General features: G+C 38.3%; 1 protein-coding gene across 1 annotated transcript in view; it reads left to right on the forward strand.

Annotated features, from left to right (window-relative positions):
• Nucleotides 1-22,920, forward strand: part of PLCL2 (phospholipase C like 2) — a 204,933-nt gene that overhangs the window by 101,557 nt on the left and 80,456 nt on the right. The window contains exons 2-3 of the mRNA XM_017875877.1: nt 12,212-14,698; nt 17,221-17,424. Coding sequence (XP_017731366.1) covers nt 12,263-14,698; nt 17,221-17,424 — 2,640 coding nt within the window. The 5' untranslated portion in view covers nt 12,212-12,262. The remainder of the gene's footprint in view (nt 1-12,211; nt 14,699-17,220; nt 17,425-22,920) is intronic.

Raw genomic sequence — 22,920 nt, forward strand, 5'->3', positions numbered from 1 at the left:
CTAGTACAAGTAGAAGAAATTGTACTATTCTAGTACAAGTAGAAGAAATTGTACTGTTCTAGTACAACTAGAAGAAATTGTACTGTTCTAGTACAACTAGAAGAAATTGTACTATTCTTTGTTTGCTCTGGTGGATGTGATGTGTCCCAGAGCAATAGCTTTGCCCCTGCATGCTGATGGATCTCTAAGAAGCTTTCCTTCTAACTCCTGCATCAATCCCTGGATTGCATTTTTTTTCCCTCAACCCCAAGCAGTGCCAGAGTTAAGGATTAAAAAACAGGAAAATAATTTTTTTCTTCTAAGTTATCCTGAAATAGTGAAGAACCAGCACACAGTGTAGGGGAAAGAAAATTGATTGAGAAGTTACTCTTAAAAAAAAGAAGTTACTCTTAGAATTGATCACATTTTTCACATTATGTGATTCAGCTTGCATATCTTTTAACATTCAATGCAATTTACTAGACAGTTATTACCAATTAAAGTTATATAAGTACATTTTTAAATAGGTCTGTAGTATAGGAAGTCAGCAGGCTCTGTAATGTGCTGAATATGAAACTACCATATCCACAGTTGAGAAACAGTTTTCATGCCAAATTTTGCCACTTAGGTACCATTATAATAGATCATAAATTAAAATTTATTAGCATCATTATTTTCACTAGAATCTAAAGGATCACTAGTGTAATTTATAGGAGCTCAGTGTTTACCGTTAAGTTTTTCACTACTAGAGAAAACTGATGAATTTTATTGCTGTTTGCATTGGACACAGATGTTGATTGTGGTTTTATATATTTACTTTGAGGAAATATTTTGGTAGTAGTGAAAAGGCTTTGCCAAAAGAGTGTTGTTGTGAAAGCAGTATTGTATGTCATTATGGTCTTATGATTTCACAATTAGAGATGCCATTGTTTTAAAGGCAGATGTAACCCATTACATTGAATTATTTGGAACCTTTAACCTGATCTTTGAAAGCTTCATTTTACAGAAATTGGAAATTTGTTTTCTTTACATGTAGCTGTTTTGGGTGCTGTAGGTTTACCCACATGGCAAATAACAGGAGAGTGTGAAATAGAAGGAATCAACTGAATAATTCCAGTCATAACGTGCTTTGAGTGAGGTCATTTGATCTTTTTCTTAGGTAAAAATATTCTGGAGATTATGGGGATCATTGCTTCAAATTTGTACTCTTATGTGAATGTATATACAATACTTAAATTATCATTTTAATTAAATTGGTGGGCTTTAAAATTAATACAAGACTTTGAGAAATGGTTTTTTCCCTATGGGTGTGGGGATGCAGCCTTCTGAAGCTTTTTGAGAGGACAGCTGTCTATCTTTGACAGTTTCCCAGTATATCTTGGGCATCACATACGTTTGGTTGTGCATCAGTTAAACAAGACTCAGAGGGAGTGACGTTCATTCTGTTTCTTCTGTGATAGGATTATCTTTCCACAAATCCTAAGTGTTCAGAGTATTGCAGTGACACATTTTGATGGTATTTCTCTTTGTTGTTCTTTCATGAAGAAATAATTTCAGCCTGAAATGTATTTATTGAACAGGATCTAATGTAAAGTGTACAAAATTCCAGGCAGTGTTTAGAGCAGTTTTCAAATATGAACTCATCTTACAATTGTAACAACTCTGTGATGTAGGTACCATAAATAACATTTGGGGAATAGGTATTATTTTGATGGCTATTTTACAGGTGAGGAAACCGAGGCACAGAAGACATTCAGTGCCAGCTCACATCTTGTGGCGCATAGTATTTCTGTGGGTGATTCCTAAACTAGAAAGTTGATAAACTACTGAATTATTTTGTGTGGGTGATTCCTAAACTAGAAAATTGATAAACTATTGAATTATTTTGTTATACTCTGGTATGAAGAAAACCATTTCACAGCTATCAATAAAAGTTCTTTGTGTGCTTGATTTTGCTGTTTTTTAAAATAAAATTGTATTACTTATATCTATAAATTATGTAGTTTTCATTTCTTCCTTGTCTCCCAGTTTGTCATTTCTCTTTTTGATAGCCTTAAAATTTCCTTCAGAACTCTGTAAAACATTTATCCTCTGCCTTTACTCTGGCATTTAAGGTTGACGTTTTTTCTTAGGAAGTGATAATCTTCCTCTTTGTCTTCTAAAGTTTATTTTAATAAGGCCATGATTCTAAACTTCTTAGAGGAAGGGAGATGAGTTTGCAGATCCCTTTCAGAATCCAATCACAGTCTTGTGGAGCCTCTGAAACTCAGCTGTGACCTCTCAAAGACTAACATCTAAGTTAGAGACGCCTTTGTCTTTGAAAGCACAGGTGAATTTAGGGACTATAGTCCTTTACAAGAAAATAACTTTTCCCATAAAACTATCCATTATACGTAGTACATTTGCAGGATGGTGGCCAAGTAAACAACTTGTAGATGTAAGTGGATCACCTGTAATCCATCTGAACTAGAATTATCTTTTATTTTTTTCAATTGATACATTATGATTGTATGTATTTGTGGGAGTACATGTGATATTTTGATATATGCATACAATCTAAAATGATCAAATCAGGGTAATTGGGACATCAGTCATGTCAAACATTTGTAATTTCTGTGTTGAGAATATTCCAAATCTCCTCTTTTGAAATACACAATAAATTATTAATAACTATAGTCAACCTACTGTGCTGTCAAACTCTAGAACTTATTTCTTCTGTCGTTTTGTACGCACTAACCATCTTCTCTTTATTCTCCTCCTTCCTACGTTTCCCTAGCTTCTGATAACTACCATTCTTTTTTTTTGAGACGGAGTCTCGCTCTGTCGCCCAGGCTGGAGTGCAATGGCTGGATCTCAGCTCACTGCAAGCTCCGCCTCCCAGGTTTAGGCCATTCTCCTGCCTCAGCCTCCCGAGTAGCTGGGACTACAGGTGTCCGCCACCTCGCCCAGCTAGATTTTGTATTTTTTAGTAGAGACGGGGTTTCACCGTGTTAGCCAGGATGGTCTCGATCTCCTGACCTCGTGATCTGCCCGTCTTGGCCTCCATTCTACTCTCTACCTTCATGAGTTTAACTTTTTCAGCTCTCGCATGTAAGTACATGTGACATTTATCTTTCTGTGCCTGATTTATTTCATGATGTCCTCCAGTTCCATCCATGTTGTTGCAAATAACAATATTTTGTTCTTTTTATGGGTGAATAATATTCCATTATGTATACTTACCACATTTTTAAAATCTCTTCATCCATTAATGGACTCTTAAATTGATTCCATATTTTGGCTATTGTGAATAGCCCTGTGATAAACATGGGTGTGTGGGTATTTCTTCAATGTACTGATTTCCTTTCTTTTGGATATATACCCAGCAGAAGGATTACTGGATTATATGGTAGTTCTATTTTTAGCTTTTTTGAGAAACCTTCATACTGTTTTCCATAATGGCTGTACTAATTTACATTTCCACTAACAGTATACCTTTCTTCACGTCTATACCAGCTTCTGTTTTTTGTTTTTTGGTTTTGTCTTTTTAATAATAGCCATTTTAACTGGGATGCAATGATATCCTCATTGTGGTTTTGATAAGCATTTCCCTGATGATTAATGATGCTGAGCATTTGTTCATATACTTGCTGGCCATTTGTATTTTTTTTTTTGAAAATGTCTATTTAGATAATTTGCCCATTTTTTAATTGCTTTTCTTTGCTGTTATTAATGCTTCATTGGACGAATAGTTTGCGCATATTTTCTCCCATTCTATAGGCTCTCTCTTTTCACTCTGTTCAGTTTCTTTTGCTGTTTTTACAAATGTAATCCCGTTTACTTATTTTTGTTTTTGTGACTTGTGCTTTTGAAATCTTACCGTAAAAAAAAGAAATCTTGCCCAGATGAATGTCTTGAAGTATGAATTGTTTCTCCAGTGTTTTCTTCTAGTAGTTTCATAGTTTCAGGTCTTACATTTAAGTCTTTAATCCATTTTGATTTGATTTTTGTATATGGTGAGAGATAGGGAACTAGTTTTATTCTTTGCATATGGATATCTGGTTTTCCAGCACTTTTTATTGAAGAGACTGTCCTTTCCTTAATGTATGTTTTTGGTGCCTTTGTTGAAAATGAGTTGGCTGTAAATACATTGATTTATTTCTGGGTTCTCTATTCTGTTCCATTGGTCTATGTGTCTGTTTTGATGTCAGTACCATGCTGTTTTGGTTACTATAGCTTTGTAGTATATTTTGAAGTCAGGTAGTGTGATGATACCTCCAGCTTTGTTCTTTTTGCTCAGTATTGCTTTGGCTATTTGGGGTATTTTGGGGTTCCATAAGAATTTGAGGAATTTTTTTTTTTTACTTCTGTGCAGAATGTCATTGATAAGGATTGCATTAAATCTGTAGATCATTTTGGGTAGTATGGACATCTTAACAATATTAATTCTTCTAATGGGTGAACACAGGATGGCTTTCCATTATTTTGGTGTATCTTCTTCAGTTTCATTAGTGCTCTATCATTTTCATTGTGGACATATTTCACTTCTTTGGTTACATTTATTCCCAGTTATTTTTATAGCTATCATAAATGTGATTGCTTTCTTGATTTCTTGATCTCACTGTTGGCATATAGTAATGATACTAATTTTGATTTCACTGTTGACATATAGTAATGATACTAATTAGTAATGATACTAATTTTGTATCTTGCAACTTTACTGAATTTGTTTATCAATTCTAAGAGTTTGTTGATGGAATCTTTCGACTTTTTAAAATGTGAGATGTCATATACAAACAAGGACAGTTTGACTTATTTCTTTCCAATTCGGATTCCCTTTCTCTCTTTCTGTTGCCTAATTACTCTGGCTAGGACTACAAATACTATATTGAATAAAAGTGTTAAAAAAATGGACATCCTTGTCTTATTCCAGATCTTAGAGGAAAGACTTTCAATTTTTCCCCATCATCTGAACTAGAATTCTTATCGATGTTTTTCTATATGTGACTTTCTTTTTTCTTTGGCTGCCTCAAAACTTTTCTCTTTAATTGGTTTTCAGCAGTGTAACTATGATATATCCAGATGTGTGTGTCTGTGTGTGTGTGTGTGTGTGTGTGTGTGTGTTTGTGTGTTTGATCCTGCTTGAGCTTCTTACTCTTGAGCTACTTAATTTGGAAAATTCTAGGACATTATCTCTTCATATATTTTGTTGCCCTATTTCTCCTTTTTTTCCTACAGGGACTTTTTTTTTTTTTCACATATGTTAGACAGCAGCTCTTAGATGCTCTGTTTTTTTTAAAAAAAATATGTATATATTCTTTTGTTTCCTTGTATTTTCGTTTGGATAATTTCTATTGACCTATCTGTAAGCTTACAGATTCTTTTCTTGACTGTATTTAGTCTGCTTATTACCCTATCAAGGAATTCATCATCTCTGATGTGGGGGTTTTTTCAACTGTATTTCCTTTGGACCATATTTTGTAATTCCCATCTTTCTGTGGAAATATAACCATCTGATCATGCACATTGTCCACTTTTTCCACTAGATCTTTTAACATATTAATCATAGTTGTTCTAATCTTCCCATTTAATAGTTTCAGCATCTTCTGAGTCACTTCTAGAGTCTAGCTCTATTGATTGCTTTATCTCTTAACAATGTTTTTTGTTTTGTTTTGTTTCATTTTGTTTTCTTTTACTTTTTTGGTATGACCTGCAATTTTTATTGGATACAATAATCATGGTTAAGAGAGATTGAAATAAATAATGTGCTCAGAAATGGGCATGTCTCTTCTTCCAGGTAATTCATGTAGGGAAGATTGAGTCAGTAATTGAACCAGGTTTGGGATTTGTGTTGCCATTGTTGCCTTCATTGTACCACTGCCTTCAAATTTCTCCACTGGCGGGCCACTGTCGCCTTGTGTTTAGTGTGTTAAGGAGGCAGGTAGTGTACTAGAGGGTTTACTTGGAGTTCCTGCTCTGCCCTCAGCTTTCAACTGGGAATGCCTACATCAGAAAGGGATCTCTTCCCATGTTCTTGTCCCTCCTATAATGGTAGACTACTTGCATTTTGGTACGAGGCTTCTGGTGGGGTCAGGGAGAATTTTTGGTCCTGCTGGTCCAGTTTCAGTCTTAGGCAGCCCTGTGCACCTGGGCCTCAGGAATGGGCCTTCTCACCTGTCCTAACCTGCCCTGCCCCCTGTGGAAGCCAAACTCTGCCTGTATCTGTTTTGAATTTGGGCAGGTGATAGTTTTCTGCCACTCTCCTTGTCATAGCAAAGCTGTGCTTTTGTTGGTGCAGGCTCCTGATTACAAGAGGTTCTGCTACCCTCTGGGGCAATGGATCTTTGTCTGGTTCCAGAAGTGGATGGATTCTGCTTCTACCCTTTTCCCAGTGTTCCTGTTCTACCCCCAGTTTTTCTCAGGTTTACCCATGGAGAAGATTTACAAATGAGTGCACTCTTCCTGTGTCTGGCACTCCCAGTTACCCTAGATGGATATACTAGGCCACATTTGGCTTTTAGGAATTCCTTAAAATTTTATCTGATTTCCTCTTACCTGCCTCCATGGTGGCCACATCTTCTTTCCATGCTCCACCAAACCCAAAACAGTTTCTTGTGTCCTATTTCTCCTTGGAGGGGCGTGTCACTTGTTGAAATTCAGTTCCCTTGGTTCCTGTGTGACCATGGCTCTCTGATAGATACAAGAACAGTTATGATTTTATAGATTATTGGGCTTTTTCTTGTTAGAGTAGAAGTGATACTCTGTTTTGGCTTTCTGTATTGTAAACCACCATCTGAACCTTCCTTGCCCCCGCTTCATGACTTTTTAAGTCACCCATAGGCTCTTATGCCATTAGCAGATCTGAGCCCTCATAGACTCTGCCAAACTGGGGCAGGGGTGAGCTTTTGGAAAACAGAATACAGTAGAGGGCATGACAGAAGAGGAGGGCCCACGGAGGAGAGGCATCCACAGGCCAAGGAGTTTATGTTACTTGAAATAAAGGGCCCTTCCACATGAGCAAGAAGCAGCATTTAACTGTACCTAGCTTTCCTTTATGTTATTTTATTCTTTTTCATTTCATTTTATTTTATAAAATGACCTTCAGATTGACTGTCTTACTCCAAATTCCCCTTTTCTTACTTTTCTCATCTTGGAGAGCACATCAAAGTTTTAAAGATGTGTGAAAACCTTGCCTTATGTGCCTGGCATGACTTACTCTTTCAATTCAGAGTTATTGTTATTGAGCTGAAGAAAGGTCAGGACTTGCTGTGCTCGTTTAATGGACCTCAAGTTCTTTCTTGGGGTTTTGTTTTGTTTTGTATTGTTTTGTAAAAGAGAAATTTTTTTAACCCCAGTTTCTCAACCGTCTTAATTCTGGATCCCCTTGATAAACATGAAGATCCCCTACCTTTCTTATTTCAAATTAAATAACTTGATTCAAGCAAACCAGAGAGATAAACGGCTGCTTTGTTTTCATACTACACCCTCTCCCCATTCTAAGCCACCCTGTGCTCACACCCCAGCCCCACACCAGAATGACTGCTTAGACTTGGTCACTGTTTGGCCAGGGTGTTGAATCTGGATATTGAAACATCATTTGCTCATGATTTTTTTGAGGAATAATCAAACAGAAAATGGGAACAGATGAGTCTTGAAAGACAGGAGGCTTTCAAGTGGAAGTCTTTCAGGTCTTTCAAATGGAATAGGAAACGAGGTAATTTTCTTCCAGCAGGGCGTTAACTATCTGTGTGCCCTTAGACAAGACTGCAACTCCACAACTCGATTTCTCATTCCTCTTCTCCAGAGCAAGCTAAATCAATTGAATCAGTGCCAGACACTTTGTTGCCAGCAGAAGAAATGAGGTTCACCTATTCCTTATCCCATTTCAGGATGAGAATTTATGAAATTACCCATGCCCATTTATGAAATTGCCACTACTTAAGTATCCCAGATGGTAATTTTAGTGGCCTCCTATTTTTAGTGACAGCCTTCTATTAAATAAAGTAGGCAGTTATGTTAGAAAGATGTATGTTTTTCCATAGGACTCAATATGGCTATTTTGTATTTTAATGCTAAGTATGAGTTCTATAAACATTTTTATTTTCCCTGAATTTGCTGTGGTGTAGAATGTTTCCCTAGCCTCTTCCTAGTTCATTGCTTTACCTAAAATCATTCCTGGTATGAAATTGTTATCCTGTAAATAAATGTTGGCTAATGTACAAATGAACCTTTGTTTCTTTCTAGTTCTAAATTTTATGATTGTCAACAAATACAAAATTTCAGGGTTGATATGGAGGTAGGTTCTTCGGAAGCAGTTTTCTTCCAGTCCGGACATTTTTTGTGTGTTCTTTCTCTTGAGGTTACTAAGTGCTAATAGAGTAGGAGAATTGCACCAAGTTTCCAACTTTTGTTGTATTCACCATTCAGAAGCTTTGGGTGATGAGTACTCGTTCACAATATAACAGCCAACTCTGAGAAATCATTTATACTATTTTTAAAAAGTATTTTGAGGCACAATTGTCTCAGCAGAAACCTGCATTTTTTCCTCTGGTTTTAGATGGTTAATGCATGTGAGTATTATGCATTTAATGTTCTTCCAGTTAGAAAGCTATATGTATAGCACATGTAGTTTGAATAATTTCCATTATTTAGTTTAAACTAACTTGCATTACAAGGCAGCAGAGACAATAGATCCCAGCTCTCTGCTTCTGACCAGCTACTCAGCTTATGCAAGTATTTGATCACTGCCAGGCTGAACAATGAAAACCAAGTTGAAATGAGTAAAAGTGGGATAAGGATTCTAGGAATTAGGCAATTTGGGGCTCAATCTCCTGCCATCAAACTCCAGTTCTCCTTCCCTCCCACACAAGTGCTTCTGTCCTCCCCTTCCTTTTCTCCTGGCTGTGTAAGACCAGTTCACCAGCTTCTCCTTTAGTCACATCCACTTGTTGCTCCCAGCCAGAGATTCTGGTCCACCCATTGATGAGTGCAAGCTCACATCTGTTCTCTTCCTTTTTGGCCTCTAAACAAGCATACTCCTCTGTCGGTGTTTTCTGATCACTTTATCTGCTAGTGAGGAAGGAGAAACAGATTCAGGCCTTAGTGTGCTATGGAGAGGACAGACGGTTCTAGGCGACAGCAGATGGAGGGAGAGGAAGAGATGGGAAGTCTCTGCTAAGGGGTGTCCTTGATGTCATTATATCTGCCCGTGCTTGGGTGGTCACCATGTTCATGTGTCTGCAATTGATGACCAGAAGTCTCCATTCAAAGCCTGGGCTGCTTTGTGAAAAGCATGGCAATGTTTTTAAAGCCACAGTATGGTGTTTAAGCTTAAACATATACCAAACATATTTATGGTATGCACCCATACATGGGTATGTGAGCATGTGTGTATGTTATTAACTTACTTTGCTATTAGGCCTTTTCCCTCTTAATAAAAAAGAAACCTGTTTATCTGAAATGTATCATTTATAACAAATTAGAAAGTATAACCAAATATTAATCAGCCTATAAAAATGAAAGAATAAAAGATTGCAATGTTGAGAAAATACTATGTATTTCTTAATGGATCAGTGGATAAATACCTCCATATATTTTTGTAATTGTTCTACTAGTGTCGTCTTTGAGACACAATATATAAAGATTATAAAATTACCTTACTGAGTCAGTATATTGCCTTTATCAAAGGTAAATGTGTCTTTTAAAAACTAAAGACATCGGTTGGGCGTGGTGGCTCATGCCTGTAATCCCAGCACTTTGGGAGGCTGAGGCATGTGAATCACAAGGTCATGAGATTGAGACCATCTGGCTAACATGGTGAAACCCTGTCTCTACTAAAAAAAAAAAAAAAAAAAAAAAACTAAAGACATCATTCTGAAAAATAAGAAAATTTAATACATTGTTTCATGTCTTATACATGGCTGATTATCAAAACTAATTTCATGCTAACTCACTCCGAACTGATTATAAGTACAATCTATGCTTTAGGGATTTGGGAATGGCTATAATATAAATGTATCTTCAGACACAATTACACAGTTTTTATGTATTTTGTACTTTATTGTTCTTGAGGGTATAGTTGTAAGAAATATTCTACCCTTTGTTGGCTTTTATGTTTTGTCTTGGCACTCAGATCACAAAGCTTCTATGGTTCATTTTGAACTTATGAGGAAAATGATACCGCCATATGATTAAAGTTTAAGTTTAATTACCTTCGGCAAATTGGCTTTTGGAAGTATAGGTTAGTTAGAAAGTAAAAAGTGGTTTTAAATTTCAGAGATAGAGTATAGCAATATAGCTTTTAAAATTAGAGATTTTCCCTATCCAGAGCAGGAAAATTGGAATTGCCTTTGGATAATATTTAACAATGGTTCTTTTCTTTGTTCATGGAAAGTGAATAATAATTCGGCAACTCACATCCCTATTTCTTATTTATGAATAACGAATGAATATCTGAGAAAATCTGTCATAGATTTTATGCACATACTGAAAGGCAGTATCATCTTTTGGGTTTTAAAATTGTGAAAGATCTTTTGAGGTAATTTGAGCATTTTTTTTTTCAAATAGTAAAGATCTCTATACGAGGAAGGACTTAAATACACACACAGATATGGATGTCAGCCCCTTAAGATGAGAACATGTTACCTTAAGCAGGAAAGTTGAACAGTGCCTTATTGGTGATGCTAACTTCTTTAGAAATAAGTGCTGCCTGAAGTTTTAAACTTAGTCCTTTTAATAATCTGTTAAGATACAAAGTGACACTGTTCTAAGCATCGGTATATAGTAATAGGTTTTAATAAATCCAACTCTACAATTTTAGAAGCTCCAACAACTGTAATCTAGCCCTTCATCTCAGACTTACACATCTATCTGATGTATATTGATGACTGATCTCATATGAGACTTTGGAGAGAGGAATTTCTGCTGGAATTCCCATTTAACAGATACTTAATTGGTTGGTACTTAGCTGTTTCTTATCATTTGGTGCAAATAGTTTCCAGAAATAGTCTAGATGTCTTAGCCCAAGTAGTCAGGAAATGGTTTTTACACTTTAGTGTACATCCCCCATCACGTGGAATGCTACCTTGAATGTAAATTCCTGGGCACCAGCCCCAGGGAGCTGGTTCCATGGGCCTAGGAATCTGCATTGTAACCAGGTGTAACCCAGATGATTCTGAGGTGGGTGGTCTGGTGACAAGCCTTTGAGAAGCATTGGTGTAGGAGTTGTACATAGAAACAGGGCCTGTTTCATGGTATATGACCTGTACAGTTACACAGGTTTCACACTGACTCAGAAGAGCCCTGGGCTTCACTTAGCTCTTCTGTCACCTTGAAATTCTTAATAATTTTTAATCAAGGAATCCTGCATTTTCACTTTTCTCTGGGCTCTGAAAATTGTTTCTTTCTTTCTATTTTTTGAGACAGAATCTTGTACTGATGTCCAGATTGGAGTGCTGTGGCAAGATCATAGCTCATTGGAGCCTCAATCTCCTGGGCTCAAGCAATCTTCCCATCTCAGTCCCCTGAATAGCTAGGACTACAGGCATGAGCCACCATATCTGGCTAATTAATGTTTTTTTTTTTTTGAGATGGATTCTCACTCTGTTGCCCAGGCTAGAGTGCAGCGACGCAATCTCGGCTCACTGCAACCTTTGCCTCCCGGATTCAAGCGATTCTCCTGCCTCAGCCTCCCGAGTAGGTGGGATTATAGGCACCTGCCACCATGCCCGGCTAATTTTTGTATTTTTAGTAGAGACAAGGATTCACCATGTTGGCCAGGCTGGTCTCAAACTCCTGAACTCAGGTGATCTGCCCGCCTTGGCCTCCCAAAGTGCTGGGTTTACAGGCATGAGCCGCCACGCCCCACCAAAATTTTTTTTTTTTGTAGAGATGGGATCTCACTGTGTTACCCAGGTTGGTCTCAAACTCCTTGCCTCAAGCAATCCTCCTGCCTTAGCCTCCCAAAGTGCTGAGTTTATAGGTGTGAACCTCTGTGGCTGGCCTGAAATTGTTCTTCTTGATAAATATGAATTGCAATTATCCAATAATGATTGCATACCTGTTGGTATTAGGCTGTCAACTCCAAGGCCAATTCTGAGCTTTGGAGATGAATGAGTATCATTCATCACAGGACCTAGAATAGGAAATCTTAATAGTATGATTTTTTTTCAAGGAAATTAAATTTCTATTCATAATCTTGAACATGGAAACCTATATTTATGTTATTCTAATATACTGTCTTTTTTTCTCTCAGGATGGTACAAAACAGAAGAGGGAACGGAAAAAGACAGTCTCATTCAGCAGCATGCCAACAGAGAAGAAGATTAGCAGTGCAAGTGATTGTATTAATTCAATGGTTGAGGGTTCAGAACTCAAAAAGGTTCGCTCCAACTCTAGAATTTATCATAGGTACTTTTTACTGGATGCCGACATGCAGAGCCTAAGGTGGGAGCCATCTAAGAAGGATTCTGAGAAAGCCAAGATTGACATTAAATCCATCAAGGAAGTAAGAACAGGAAAAAACACAGACATATTCCGCAGCAATGGCATTTCTGACCAGATATCTGAAGATTGTGCATTTTCTGTCATATATGGAGAGAATTATGAGTCACTGGATTTGGTTGCCAACTCTGCAGATGTTGCAAACATCTGGGTTACAGGACTGCGGTACCTAATTTCTTATGGAAAACATACACTTGATATGTTAGAAAGTAGCCAAGATAACATGAGGACTTCTTGGGTTTCACAAATGTTTAGTGAAATCGATGTAGATAACCTTGGACATATAACTCTGTGTAATGCTGTGCAATGTATCAGAAACCTCAATCCCGGTTTAAAAACAAGCAAAATTGAGCTTAAGTTCAAAGAATTGCATAAATCAAAGGACAAAGCTGGTACAGAGGTCACAAAGGAAGAATTTATTGAGGTTTTTCATGAGCTTTGTACTAGACCTGAAATTTATTTCCTTTTAGTTCAGTTTTCAAGCAATAAAGAATTCCTTGATACCAAGGACCTTATGATGTTTCTTGAGGCAGAACAGGGTGTGGCACATATAAATGAGGAAATAAGCCTTGAAATTATTCACAAATATGAGCCATCCAAAGAGGGTCAGGAAAAGGGCTGGCTGTCCATAGATGGGTTCACTAATTACCTTATGTCACCTGACTGTTATATATTTGATCCAGAACATAAGAAGGTCTGTCAGGATATGAAGCAACCTCTGTCTCATTACTTTATAAATTCATCTCATAATACATACTTAATAGAGGATCAGTTCCGAGGTCCCTCCGACATCACAGGATATATTCGAGCTCTTAAAATGGGTTGCCGGAGTGTTGAATTAGATGTATGGGATGGGCCAGACAATGAACCTGTAATTTACACAGGCCACACCATGACCTCTCAGATAGTTTTCCGCAGTGTCATCGATATTATTAACAAGTATGCATTCTTTGCTTCAGAGTATCCTCTTATCTTGTGTTTAGAAAACCACTGTTCCATTAAACAACAGAAGGTAATGGTTCAGCACATGAAGAAACTTTTAGGAGACAAGCTCTATACAACATCACCCAATGTTGAGGAATCTTATCTACCATCCCCAGATGTCCTGAAAGGGAAAATACTAATTAAAGCAAAGAAGCTGTCCTTAAATTGCTCTGGGGTAGAAGGAGATGTTACTGATGAAGATGAAGGAGCGGAAATGTCTCAGAGGATGGGAAAAGAAAACGTGGAGCAACCCAACAATGTGCCTGTGAAGCGATTTCAGCTTTGTAAAGAACTATCTGAACTGGTCAGCATCTGCAAATCAGTTCAGTTCAAAGAATTTCAGGTGTCATTTCAGGTTCAGAAGTATTGGGAAGTCTGTTCGTTTAATGAAGTGCTTGCCAGCAAGTACGCCAATGAAAATCCAGGGGACTTTGTAAATTACAACAAGCGTTTTCTTGCTAGGGTTTTTCCCAGTCCAATGAGAATTGACTCCAGTAACATGAACCCTCAAGATTTTTGGAAATGTGGTTGCCAAATTGTAGCCATGAACTTTCAGACACCAGGACTGATGATGGACCTGAATATTGGCTGGTTTAGGCAGAACGGAAACTGTGGCTATGTCCTCCGGCCAGCCATCATGAGGGAGGAGGTCTCCTTCTTCAGTGCCAATACAAAAGACTCTGTCCCAGGGGTCTCACCTCAACTTCTTCACATTAAAATCATCAGTGGGCAGAACTTTCCCAAGCCCAAAGGATCAGGTGCCAAAGGTGATGTGGTGGATCCTTATGTCTATGTTGAAATCCATGGAATCCCTGCTGATTGTGCAGAACAAAGGACAAAAACTGTGCACCAGAATGGAGATGCTCCCATTTTTGATGAAAGCTTTGAATTTCAAATCAACCTGCCTGAACTGGCCATGGTGCGCTTTGTAGTGCTGGATGATGACTACATCGGGGATGAATTCATCGGCCAGTATACAATTCCCTTTGAATGTTTACAGACGGGCTACCGCCATGTCCCCCTGCAGTCCTTAACTGGAGAGGTCCTTGCACATGCTTCTTTATTTGTCCACGTGGCTATTACTAACCGAAGAGGAGGAGGGAAGCCTCATAAAAGGGGCCTTTCTGTGAGAAAAGGGAAGAAATCCAGGGAATATGCATCTTTGAGAACGTTGTGGATTAAAACTGTGGATGAGGTATTCAAGAATGCCCAGCCCCCTATACGGGATGCCACAGATCTGAGGGAAAACATGCAGGTGCGTGCTTGTGTTTAATTATTTACTAAATGGTTTTCCTACTTAGTACATCTCCATAGTTTATAAATATATTTTTTATAATAGTGTATTTATATAGTTTTTAAATTCCAATTAGTTATTAGAATGTTTACCACTAGTCTCTTTTTTATCATTTAAATTCCTAAATGTACAGTTGGTGTTGAAAATATTGATTACATATTAGGATAAGTGAGTGTCGTTGCTGTGTTACACACCTTCGTCCCAGTCTCCGTTAATGACTGTTGAACAGTTCCTTGTTTTTTCTAATCGTATACATGGGAATCTCTGGGATTTCTGAATATTCCTCACCTGGAACACAAATTGATGATCTATCAAAATAAAAAGGATATAAGTCAAAGTAAAATGGATGTGATCCAGTCCTTTCTTATGAAGCTGTAATGCTGAGGAGATGGGAAGCCTTTAAATGAACTGTAAATCTATGTGTATGCATAGTGAGCCTCCTCCTGATTTGAGAGGATAGCTAATTCTGTGAGTAAAAGAGGTGTCTGTATTTATTAGAAGTTTAAGATAATAATTACCCCTGAAATATATAATGGCTAAAAGCAATCAGTTAGGAATTACATTTTTAATTAAGGATCACCCACACATCTAGCCATACACCAGGACCCCTGAGTGACACAGAGCTAGACAGCAAGGGCCTGCCTCATGGAGACAGCAGCCTTAACCTGTCATAGTGTGTGAGAAGTGGTGTGTGTGTGATAAGTGCTCCATGTCTGTTTATTTTGTATTTTAAAAAATTATATTTTAAAATGACCAATGAGAATGATGCCAACAAATAAAATCTGACTGAGAAAATTCAACGTATTTTCCCTATCTACTAATTCTATGTATACTTCATGAATAAAAAGACCTTCCCACAATAAGGAAATTTGTTTCTTTTCTGTTAAAGTAAAAGCATAACAGACATATGAAGGGCTTTTCCCTATTCCTGAGGGTGAAAGTGGTTTGGTAAACCCTCAGCTCTGAGGAAGTGCATTGTCCACTGCCCAGTGGCTGCTGGGGTGTGTGTGACACAGAATTCCTTTGAGGATTTGTCAGAGCTCAAGCATTGTCTTTTCCAAAGCCTTGTCTGCACTGAACCTAACAAAGCAGTTGGTAGTGATACTGAATGAGCAGCTGCCATGCACAAGCAATCTAGGCCATGAAGATGCAGTGGTGAACAAACAGATTGACTGCCTGCCATCAAGGGGCTTGCATGCTAGTTGGGGGCAGGCAGTGGGAAGGGGAAACAGACAGGAGGCAGGCAGATAAACAAATAGAACAACTGCAGATATGAGTAAGTGGTGTGATAAGAGTGACTGGGGAACCACACTTTAAATATCACAGTCATGATTGATTTCTGTAACTGAATATATCAAAGTGATTTGAGCCAATGATATATAGTTTGATGTCCGTATTTAAAGCAATATTAATAAAAATGAAATGTTTAAATTTAAAAATAAAGTGTTGTTCATTCCCAAGAACCTGGGCTATTTGAGAGCAGAAGGACAGGCCTGCAGGGCCTAGATCCACCCCCTCTGCCCACATGCCCAGTCCAGTCCAGGACCCAAGTGTGCCTGAAATAGCCCACCTGACTCTTATTATGATTATAATTGGCCTGTTATTACTCACGGTGACTCAAAGCCTGGGCCTTAATATCAACAGCCTTCAGGTAAAATCTTGACTCCTTCACTTACTAACTGTGTGACTCTAGACAAACAGAGAGGGATTATAGCCAAGGCTCAGTCTTCTTATCCATAACATGGTTTGCTGTGTGGATTAAATGGAAGTAATGTGTAATAAATATGCCTAGTATGGCTTAGCACTTAATAAGTGTTCAAAGAAGGCCAGCTCATGGCATTTTACAGTGTTGAAGGTTTTTCTTTCGTGGATATTTAAATGGCATACCTCTGGTGATTAGAAAAAAGAGAGAGGCATTGAGATCAGCAGTGACTCTAATAGGGGAAGGTCACAGGTAACCAAGGTCCCTGCTGGGCAGACTCACCAGAGAACAGTAGCATCCTCAAAGGTTCTTTAGATTTTGAATTTAGAGATTCAGGTTTCCACCTTGCAAATATTTCTTTCCCTTTTGTATGGCTGGTATATTTGATACTTATTTTAAACCAGATTGGATTTTTCCCCCTAAATCTTTACCCTCTTTGAATGCAGAAGCCATTCTCTCTATTTGCTCGTAGTTGCTTATCCGCATCAGCACTACTATGAACTTTGGGCTGAAAAGAGGCCTTGCCCTTCAGAAGAAATTTGACTTATTTGCATTTTCAGTACTTTTGATAAATTGGTGTTACGAATGCCCATGACAGCATTTACTTTGGATAGTAGCCATTTTTCCCAGGATAAAATAATCATTAGCCAATTCTGTTATAACACTGGTAATAACTGTTGTACCAGGTGGTTCAAACGTAAACAGATATATCAAATATAATATCCATGAGAAATTGAAACCCCCAGTTAGTTACAAATGCTCCTTTCATTCCATTTAACAGAATGCGGTGGTGTCATTCAAGGAGCTGTGTGGTCTGTCCTCTGTGGCCAATCTCATGCAGTGCATGTTGGCGGTGTCCCCCCGCTTTCTGGGGCCTGACAACACACCCCTAGTGGTCCTGAATCTCAGCGAGCAGTACCCCACAATGGAGCTGCAGGGAATTGTGCCGGAGGTTCTGAAGAAGATCGTAACAACTTATGACATGGTGAGTTGTCCTTTGTCCTTTTACATAGCCTGGGTGAGAGAGATGTCCTAAGACAACACATCAGACATGCTTTGGAGCTTTTGCTGAAGTGCACTTTCCTATTTCATGCTTCATTCACCTATGCTGGAGAAATAATTCCCCTGACCTTGCTGTATTTGAAAGAGATTAGCGTGTTGCTGTTTTCGAAAGCAGAATTCAGAGACACCTCAGTTGGATTAAATATTACTTAGCTTCTCAACTATATCTGAATTGATTTCTAAAGGATGCACTATTTTCCACACAGCTGTAGGAAAGAGTTTTTAAAAATCTTCTCCTGCAACCAGTCATTGATTTATTTGTTTTCATTTTATTTTCATTTTTTCAACTGGTAAAGGCAAGCAATTTAACCTAAAAATGTAATGCCATGAGGGGCAGGTGCCTGTATCACATGACTCTGCACCAGGCAGTGGTTTCCCTTCTTACGGCAGCTGCTCTGTGACACCTGTACTTGTAATCAGCTTAACACTAATGGGGTATCCTCAGGATACCTAGAATATTACATATTTGTACTTAAGATTTACCTTGAATTTTCTTAATCACATCCTGCTCTTATTGTAATTTTTTATTTACTGTAACTCTAAGAGAGATTTTAGTGGGTGAAGGACACCCATTTAAAGTGTATGATGTAGTTGAAGCTGTCAGTGACTCTTCAGCCTATCAGGGTTAAGGGTGATGTTGGACACTCCCCTCCCAGATGGGCCAGGTTGTCTTCTAGTACTATTTAGAGTGCCTGGGGGTTAGTACCTCATCTGCTACCTCCTCCACTCCAAAAGCACAAGCTAAGACCACTAAACTCTGGGTTTCTTCTGATGTAGCTTGCCATGATCAAGGACAAAACAGGATCAGCATCATAAACCTAATCAGAAATATTTTTGACGGTTTTGTAAGTTGTCTGAAAGCTGTAATTTAGAGGGATTTATGCAATTCAAGGGAAAGAAAAAAGATGTTAGGCCAGCACTTCTCAAATTGTGACTACTTCATAGGTTTCTTAGGATGTTAGTAAATACCACGTACGGGAAGGGTTTCATAGGATTATTAGTAAATATCACATGGGGGGAAAATAATTTTTTATTATTTTCCTTGATTAAATAATTTTGGGAAATACTAGTTTGAAGCAAAAGTAATCAGTTTCCAGTTTCACAAATTGACTTGACCATTGGAATTCTATTTCTAAAAACAAAGGTTCTGAATAATATATTTTGGAAAATGCTTCTGTAGTCTTTGGTTGAATAAGTCTAGAAGTACAAGTCAGAAGAATGCAATGTTTTAAACAGCTTGTGAGTTTATTACCTTTAAAAAAGTGATATTTGCACATTTCATAGATTCCTATGAAGTAGTCACACATTGTAGTGGGGGCTGTTTCCTTCTTAGCATTCATAGTAACCTTAAGAGACACCAGGAACTGAATACTGGACACTGCAAGCAAATTACATAGAGTGGCACCCTCCTGCAGAGAAGAGGGAGGCCAGGGTCAGGTGTCTGATTATGCTTGGGTGCTGAGTGCCACTGTGCTAAGTGCCAAAGGGGGCCACAAAAACTCATATGAACAGCCCCATCCTCGGGGAGCCATGGAGTCCACCAGGAGAGAAAGCGAGGCTGGGGACCAACATCAACACAGCAAACTTATGCTGAGATTCCTTTGGTGGGGAAATGGAAAAAGGGGTAAAAATGGAAAAGTTTGAAGAACTTTTACATGCTGTGACCCAGACTGCCTAGATAGTTCTTGACTTCTTAAATTTTATGAGACAAAGCCAAAAAAAGTAACTGATATTTATAGACTTTTTTAAGCATAAGCCACTAATAAAATCACAGACCTGTTTCATTGACCAAAATCTAATATGATTTACCCCCTAAGACATTTCTTTGATTTCTGTGATAGTCATACAGTGACGTTTCTTCATGGCAAGCTTTTTAACAGGGACTTCCTGAGAGTAGGGTGGTAGTCCCCCGTGTAGGTGATAACAGCATAACAGGGCAGGCCAAGTTCAGGGGCTGATTTCTGCTCCATCAGGAGTGTGATCATAGCTGGATTCTCATGGTCTGTGTTAAAAATCCTTATGGCCACCAGCAACCTTTACGGGACTCACAGCAATATTCAGCTCAGGAATGGCTCATTGCTCCTTGGTTCCCTGCTCCTTCCTCTTGGACTGGTAGTTGCTAGCACTGAATATGTAACTCTTATCTGCATCTAACTGTATCATTATATTGTTGTAGAATTGACAAGACAGAATATGCTAGCTTGCTTAAAATTTTTAAATTATAAAATTACTCTTTTATAATGTATAATTGAAATAGCTGTGCAGCCTTATACTGCCTTATTATCGATATGTTCTGTTAATTCCATCTGATAAAATAAGCTGATAAAATTTAAAATTAAATTCAAATTATAGCTGCAGCAATATTATAACTCTTGTAATATTTTACAGTTCTTTTAGTGACTTAATGGTTTCTTACCTTGTGACAATTTATTAAAGCTAGCCAGAATAGATTAAATATTGATTGGAAATGTACTAAAGGTCTCGGACAGCCCATAACTCTAAATATAGCTCTTTATTTTTGTAATGTTATGTTGAGCTTGACCCAAAATTAACCTTAGAAATAAGATCTTATTTCATTCTGTTGACTTCCCATATATCATGTGTGGAGGCGAATGAGAAGTAAAGTCAAGTTGAGAAACTCCTCCAGAACTCCTGTGCTGTGGCCAGTCTGCATGCCTAAAGTGTGTCCTCCTGTGAGGACAGTGCCATGGTACCTCCTAAAATGTACAGATGTGTATTTATGCTATCAAGATTGTGATTACTTTTCAATTTCTAGACTCTATTAGTAAAATAGTATTTCAGAAGTGTGCCAGTTTCTTTGTGAAAACAGAGAATGCAGATCATTGTCCTAATGGCTCCTGTGATTACCACCAACAAACAGGCCTTGAACACTGCTGAAATTGTGCTTTTACAGGACTTGTGGTGCTCTTGTGGCTCCTGTGGTGGGGTGAGCCTGGGACTTACCTCAAGAAGGCAGGTATCAGAGCCATTCAGGAGTGGAGAAGAGGAGACTTTCACACACATCCTTAGACTAGGCAGATTAAGGGAGTTTTAGTAGGAACAGGACTGGGATGGAAAGTGGGAATGACCCTGTTAGCAGTGCTGGAGTCAGAGACATGAGTGTGGGATAGAAGGCACCTGCTGAACTTGTGCCTGGAGGCCTGGGGCACATAGATGACCCTTCTTCCTCCCAGTGGTGAACAAGGGCCCTAGAGTCCTCTCCCGCTAGAACCTAGAGCAAGAAAGCTGCACATAGCAACCCTAGGTAGGGAAATTGTAGCAGGGCTGGAAGGGGCCTCATGCAAATGGAGGCTTGCTGGGCCTTTAAATGAGGCATCTTTGTCCACTTAAGCTCAGTGTCCTTAAGTACTTCATCCCATGATTTAGGGACTCAACTTGTGAGGGCTCGTCTTCCTCTGGTCAACTTGTTCTCTCTGCCTCTCTCAATGGAAGTGACCCTTGAGTCCCTTTTTTCATACCTATCTACTTTTTTTCAACAGATGGGGGCTGGGCTCCATTATTAAGGCATGTGGTTGGGCTTTTGCCCACAACTCCATATTTATTGCATTGAACAGTATATTTTATTATATCATACATCATGACCATAAAGTCAGAGGGTCGAACTTTTGTACCAAATGATTGATTTGCTTTAAAGATGTCGTGTTTGGTTGTTTTGAAGTGGCGTATAATAGAAATTTAATTGGTTTATTTCAATAAAACAGATACAGAATAAGTTACTGCATTTTTGGTGATGAATTCAATGCCCATTTATAAGCTCTTACCATGTGCACTGCTCATTCATCAACAACAAGTATTTATTGAGTGCCTACTGTGTACCAGTGACTATTCTAGGCAACATGAAGTAATATAAAGATGAAAAAGACTTTTTTTTTTCCCTTGAGGAGCTTATAATTTAGTTGAAGAGATGCTGCAGTATGTTTATAGATAACTGGTAAGGTGATAGACAACAGATAGTAAATAGATATTTTAAAATATATAAATGAATTATTTGAATCTTCAAAGGAGAGAATGGTTAGTTTCAGGTTCAGGGATTAGGAAGACTTCAGTGAAACACTGGCCTTGAACTAGAGCTGTAAGAATGAGTTGGAATTCAACTGGTAAAGAGGAGGCTATTGCAAGATGAGTTCACCGGGTGAAACATGCTCATAGGTGAAATATGCTCAAGCACATATTCTGGGAAATCCAGGTTTGGACTGTAACAAATAGTAGATTTTTGAGCAAAGGACTATGCTCAGAATTAGGCATTATGGAATTTGGGAGACTTGGAGTGAAACAGAACTCAGAGACCACCTGTTGAGCACCTTTATTTTGCACATGAGAAAATGGAAACCCTGTAGCATGTCAAATTAACGACAGACCCGGGGTTGGTGCCCAAGTGGTATCTCTGTCCAATTTTTTTCTGCAATCCAGATCAGAAAAATTAACCGTGTAGAATGTGCAGATGAATGATCAATATAGCAATAAAACCCAAGTAACTTTAATAATAATAATCTGCAGTTATTCATGTGGGACTCTTGAAGTTACAGGCACCTTATTTTTTGTTCTTGTGCCTGAAAAATGTAGAAAATTCTTCATTTTGCATTACTTAACATATATTAAAAGGCAGATTTAATGCACTTAAAGAAAACTGTAATCAATAGATCAAATTCCACTCAAAGAAATTTGATGATAAATGTCTGAACAGGCCGGGCGCGGTGGCTCAAGCCTGTAATCCCAGCACTTTGGGAGGCCGAGACAGGTGGATCACGAGGTCAGGAGATCGAGACCATCCTGGCTAACACCGTGAAACCCCGTCTCTACTAAAAAAAAAAATACAAAAAACTAGCCCGGCGAGGTGCCGGGCGCCTGTAGTCCCAGCTACTGGGGAGGCTGAGGCAGGAGAATGGCGTAAACCCGGGAGGCGGAGCTTACAGTGAGCTGAGATCCGGCCACTGCACTCCAGCCTGGGCGATAGAGCGAGACTCCATCTCAAAAAAAAAAGAAAAAAAAAATGTCTGAACATATTGTTTATAATTTCAGAAAACAAAAATGTAAATATTTTACTTAAAATATCTGTAAATGAACTTGAATACACCCACTATTGACAATCAAGATCAAGATTGAGCTTGTTCGCTCATGTAATTAGGGGCTGGTAAGAGAAAATAAGGAATATGTAACCTGAGTTTAAGAGAGTCCAGTGACTATCTGGATACTCTTCATAGAACACAGTGTTCTTAAGAATGGATCTGCACTGGCATTTCGGTGTATCTACCCTCCCCCATCATATAAGTGATTTAATTCATAATCTTTTAAAACTGAAGTGACTTTTACTATCCTTTTAATGTTGAGAGTGATAATTCCATTCTCTGCCTATCTTTATTAGATGCAGGTTTACCAACTGTTTTTTTTTTTTTTTTTT

This window comes from Rhinopithecus bieti, unplaced genomic scaffold (genome assembly GCF_001698545.2).
Source record: "Rhinopithecus bieti isolate Rb0 unplaced genomic scaffold, ASM169854v2 scaffold_8220, whole genome shotgun sequence".
Taxonomy (NCBI): Eukaryota; Metazoa; Chordata; class Mammalia; order Primates; family Cercopithecidae; genus Rhinopithecus; species Rhinopithecus bieti.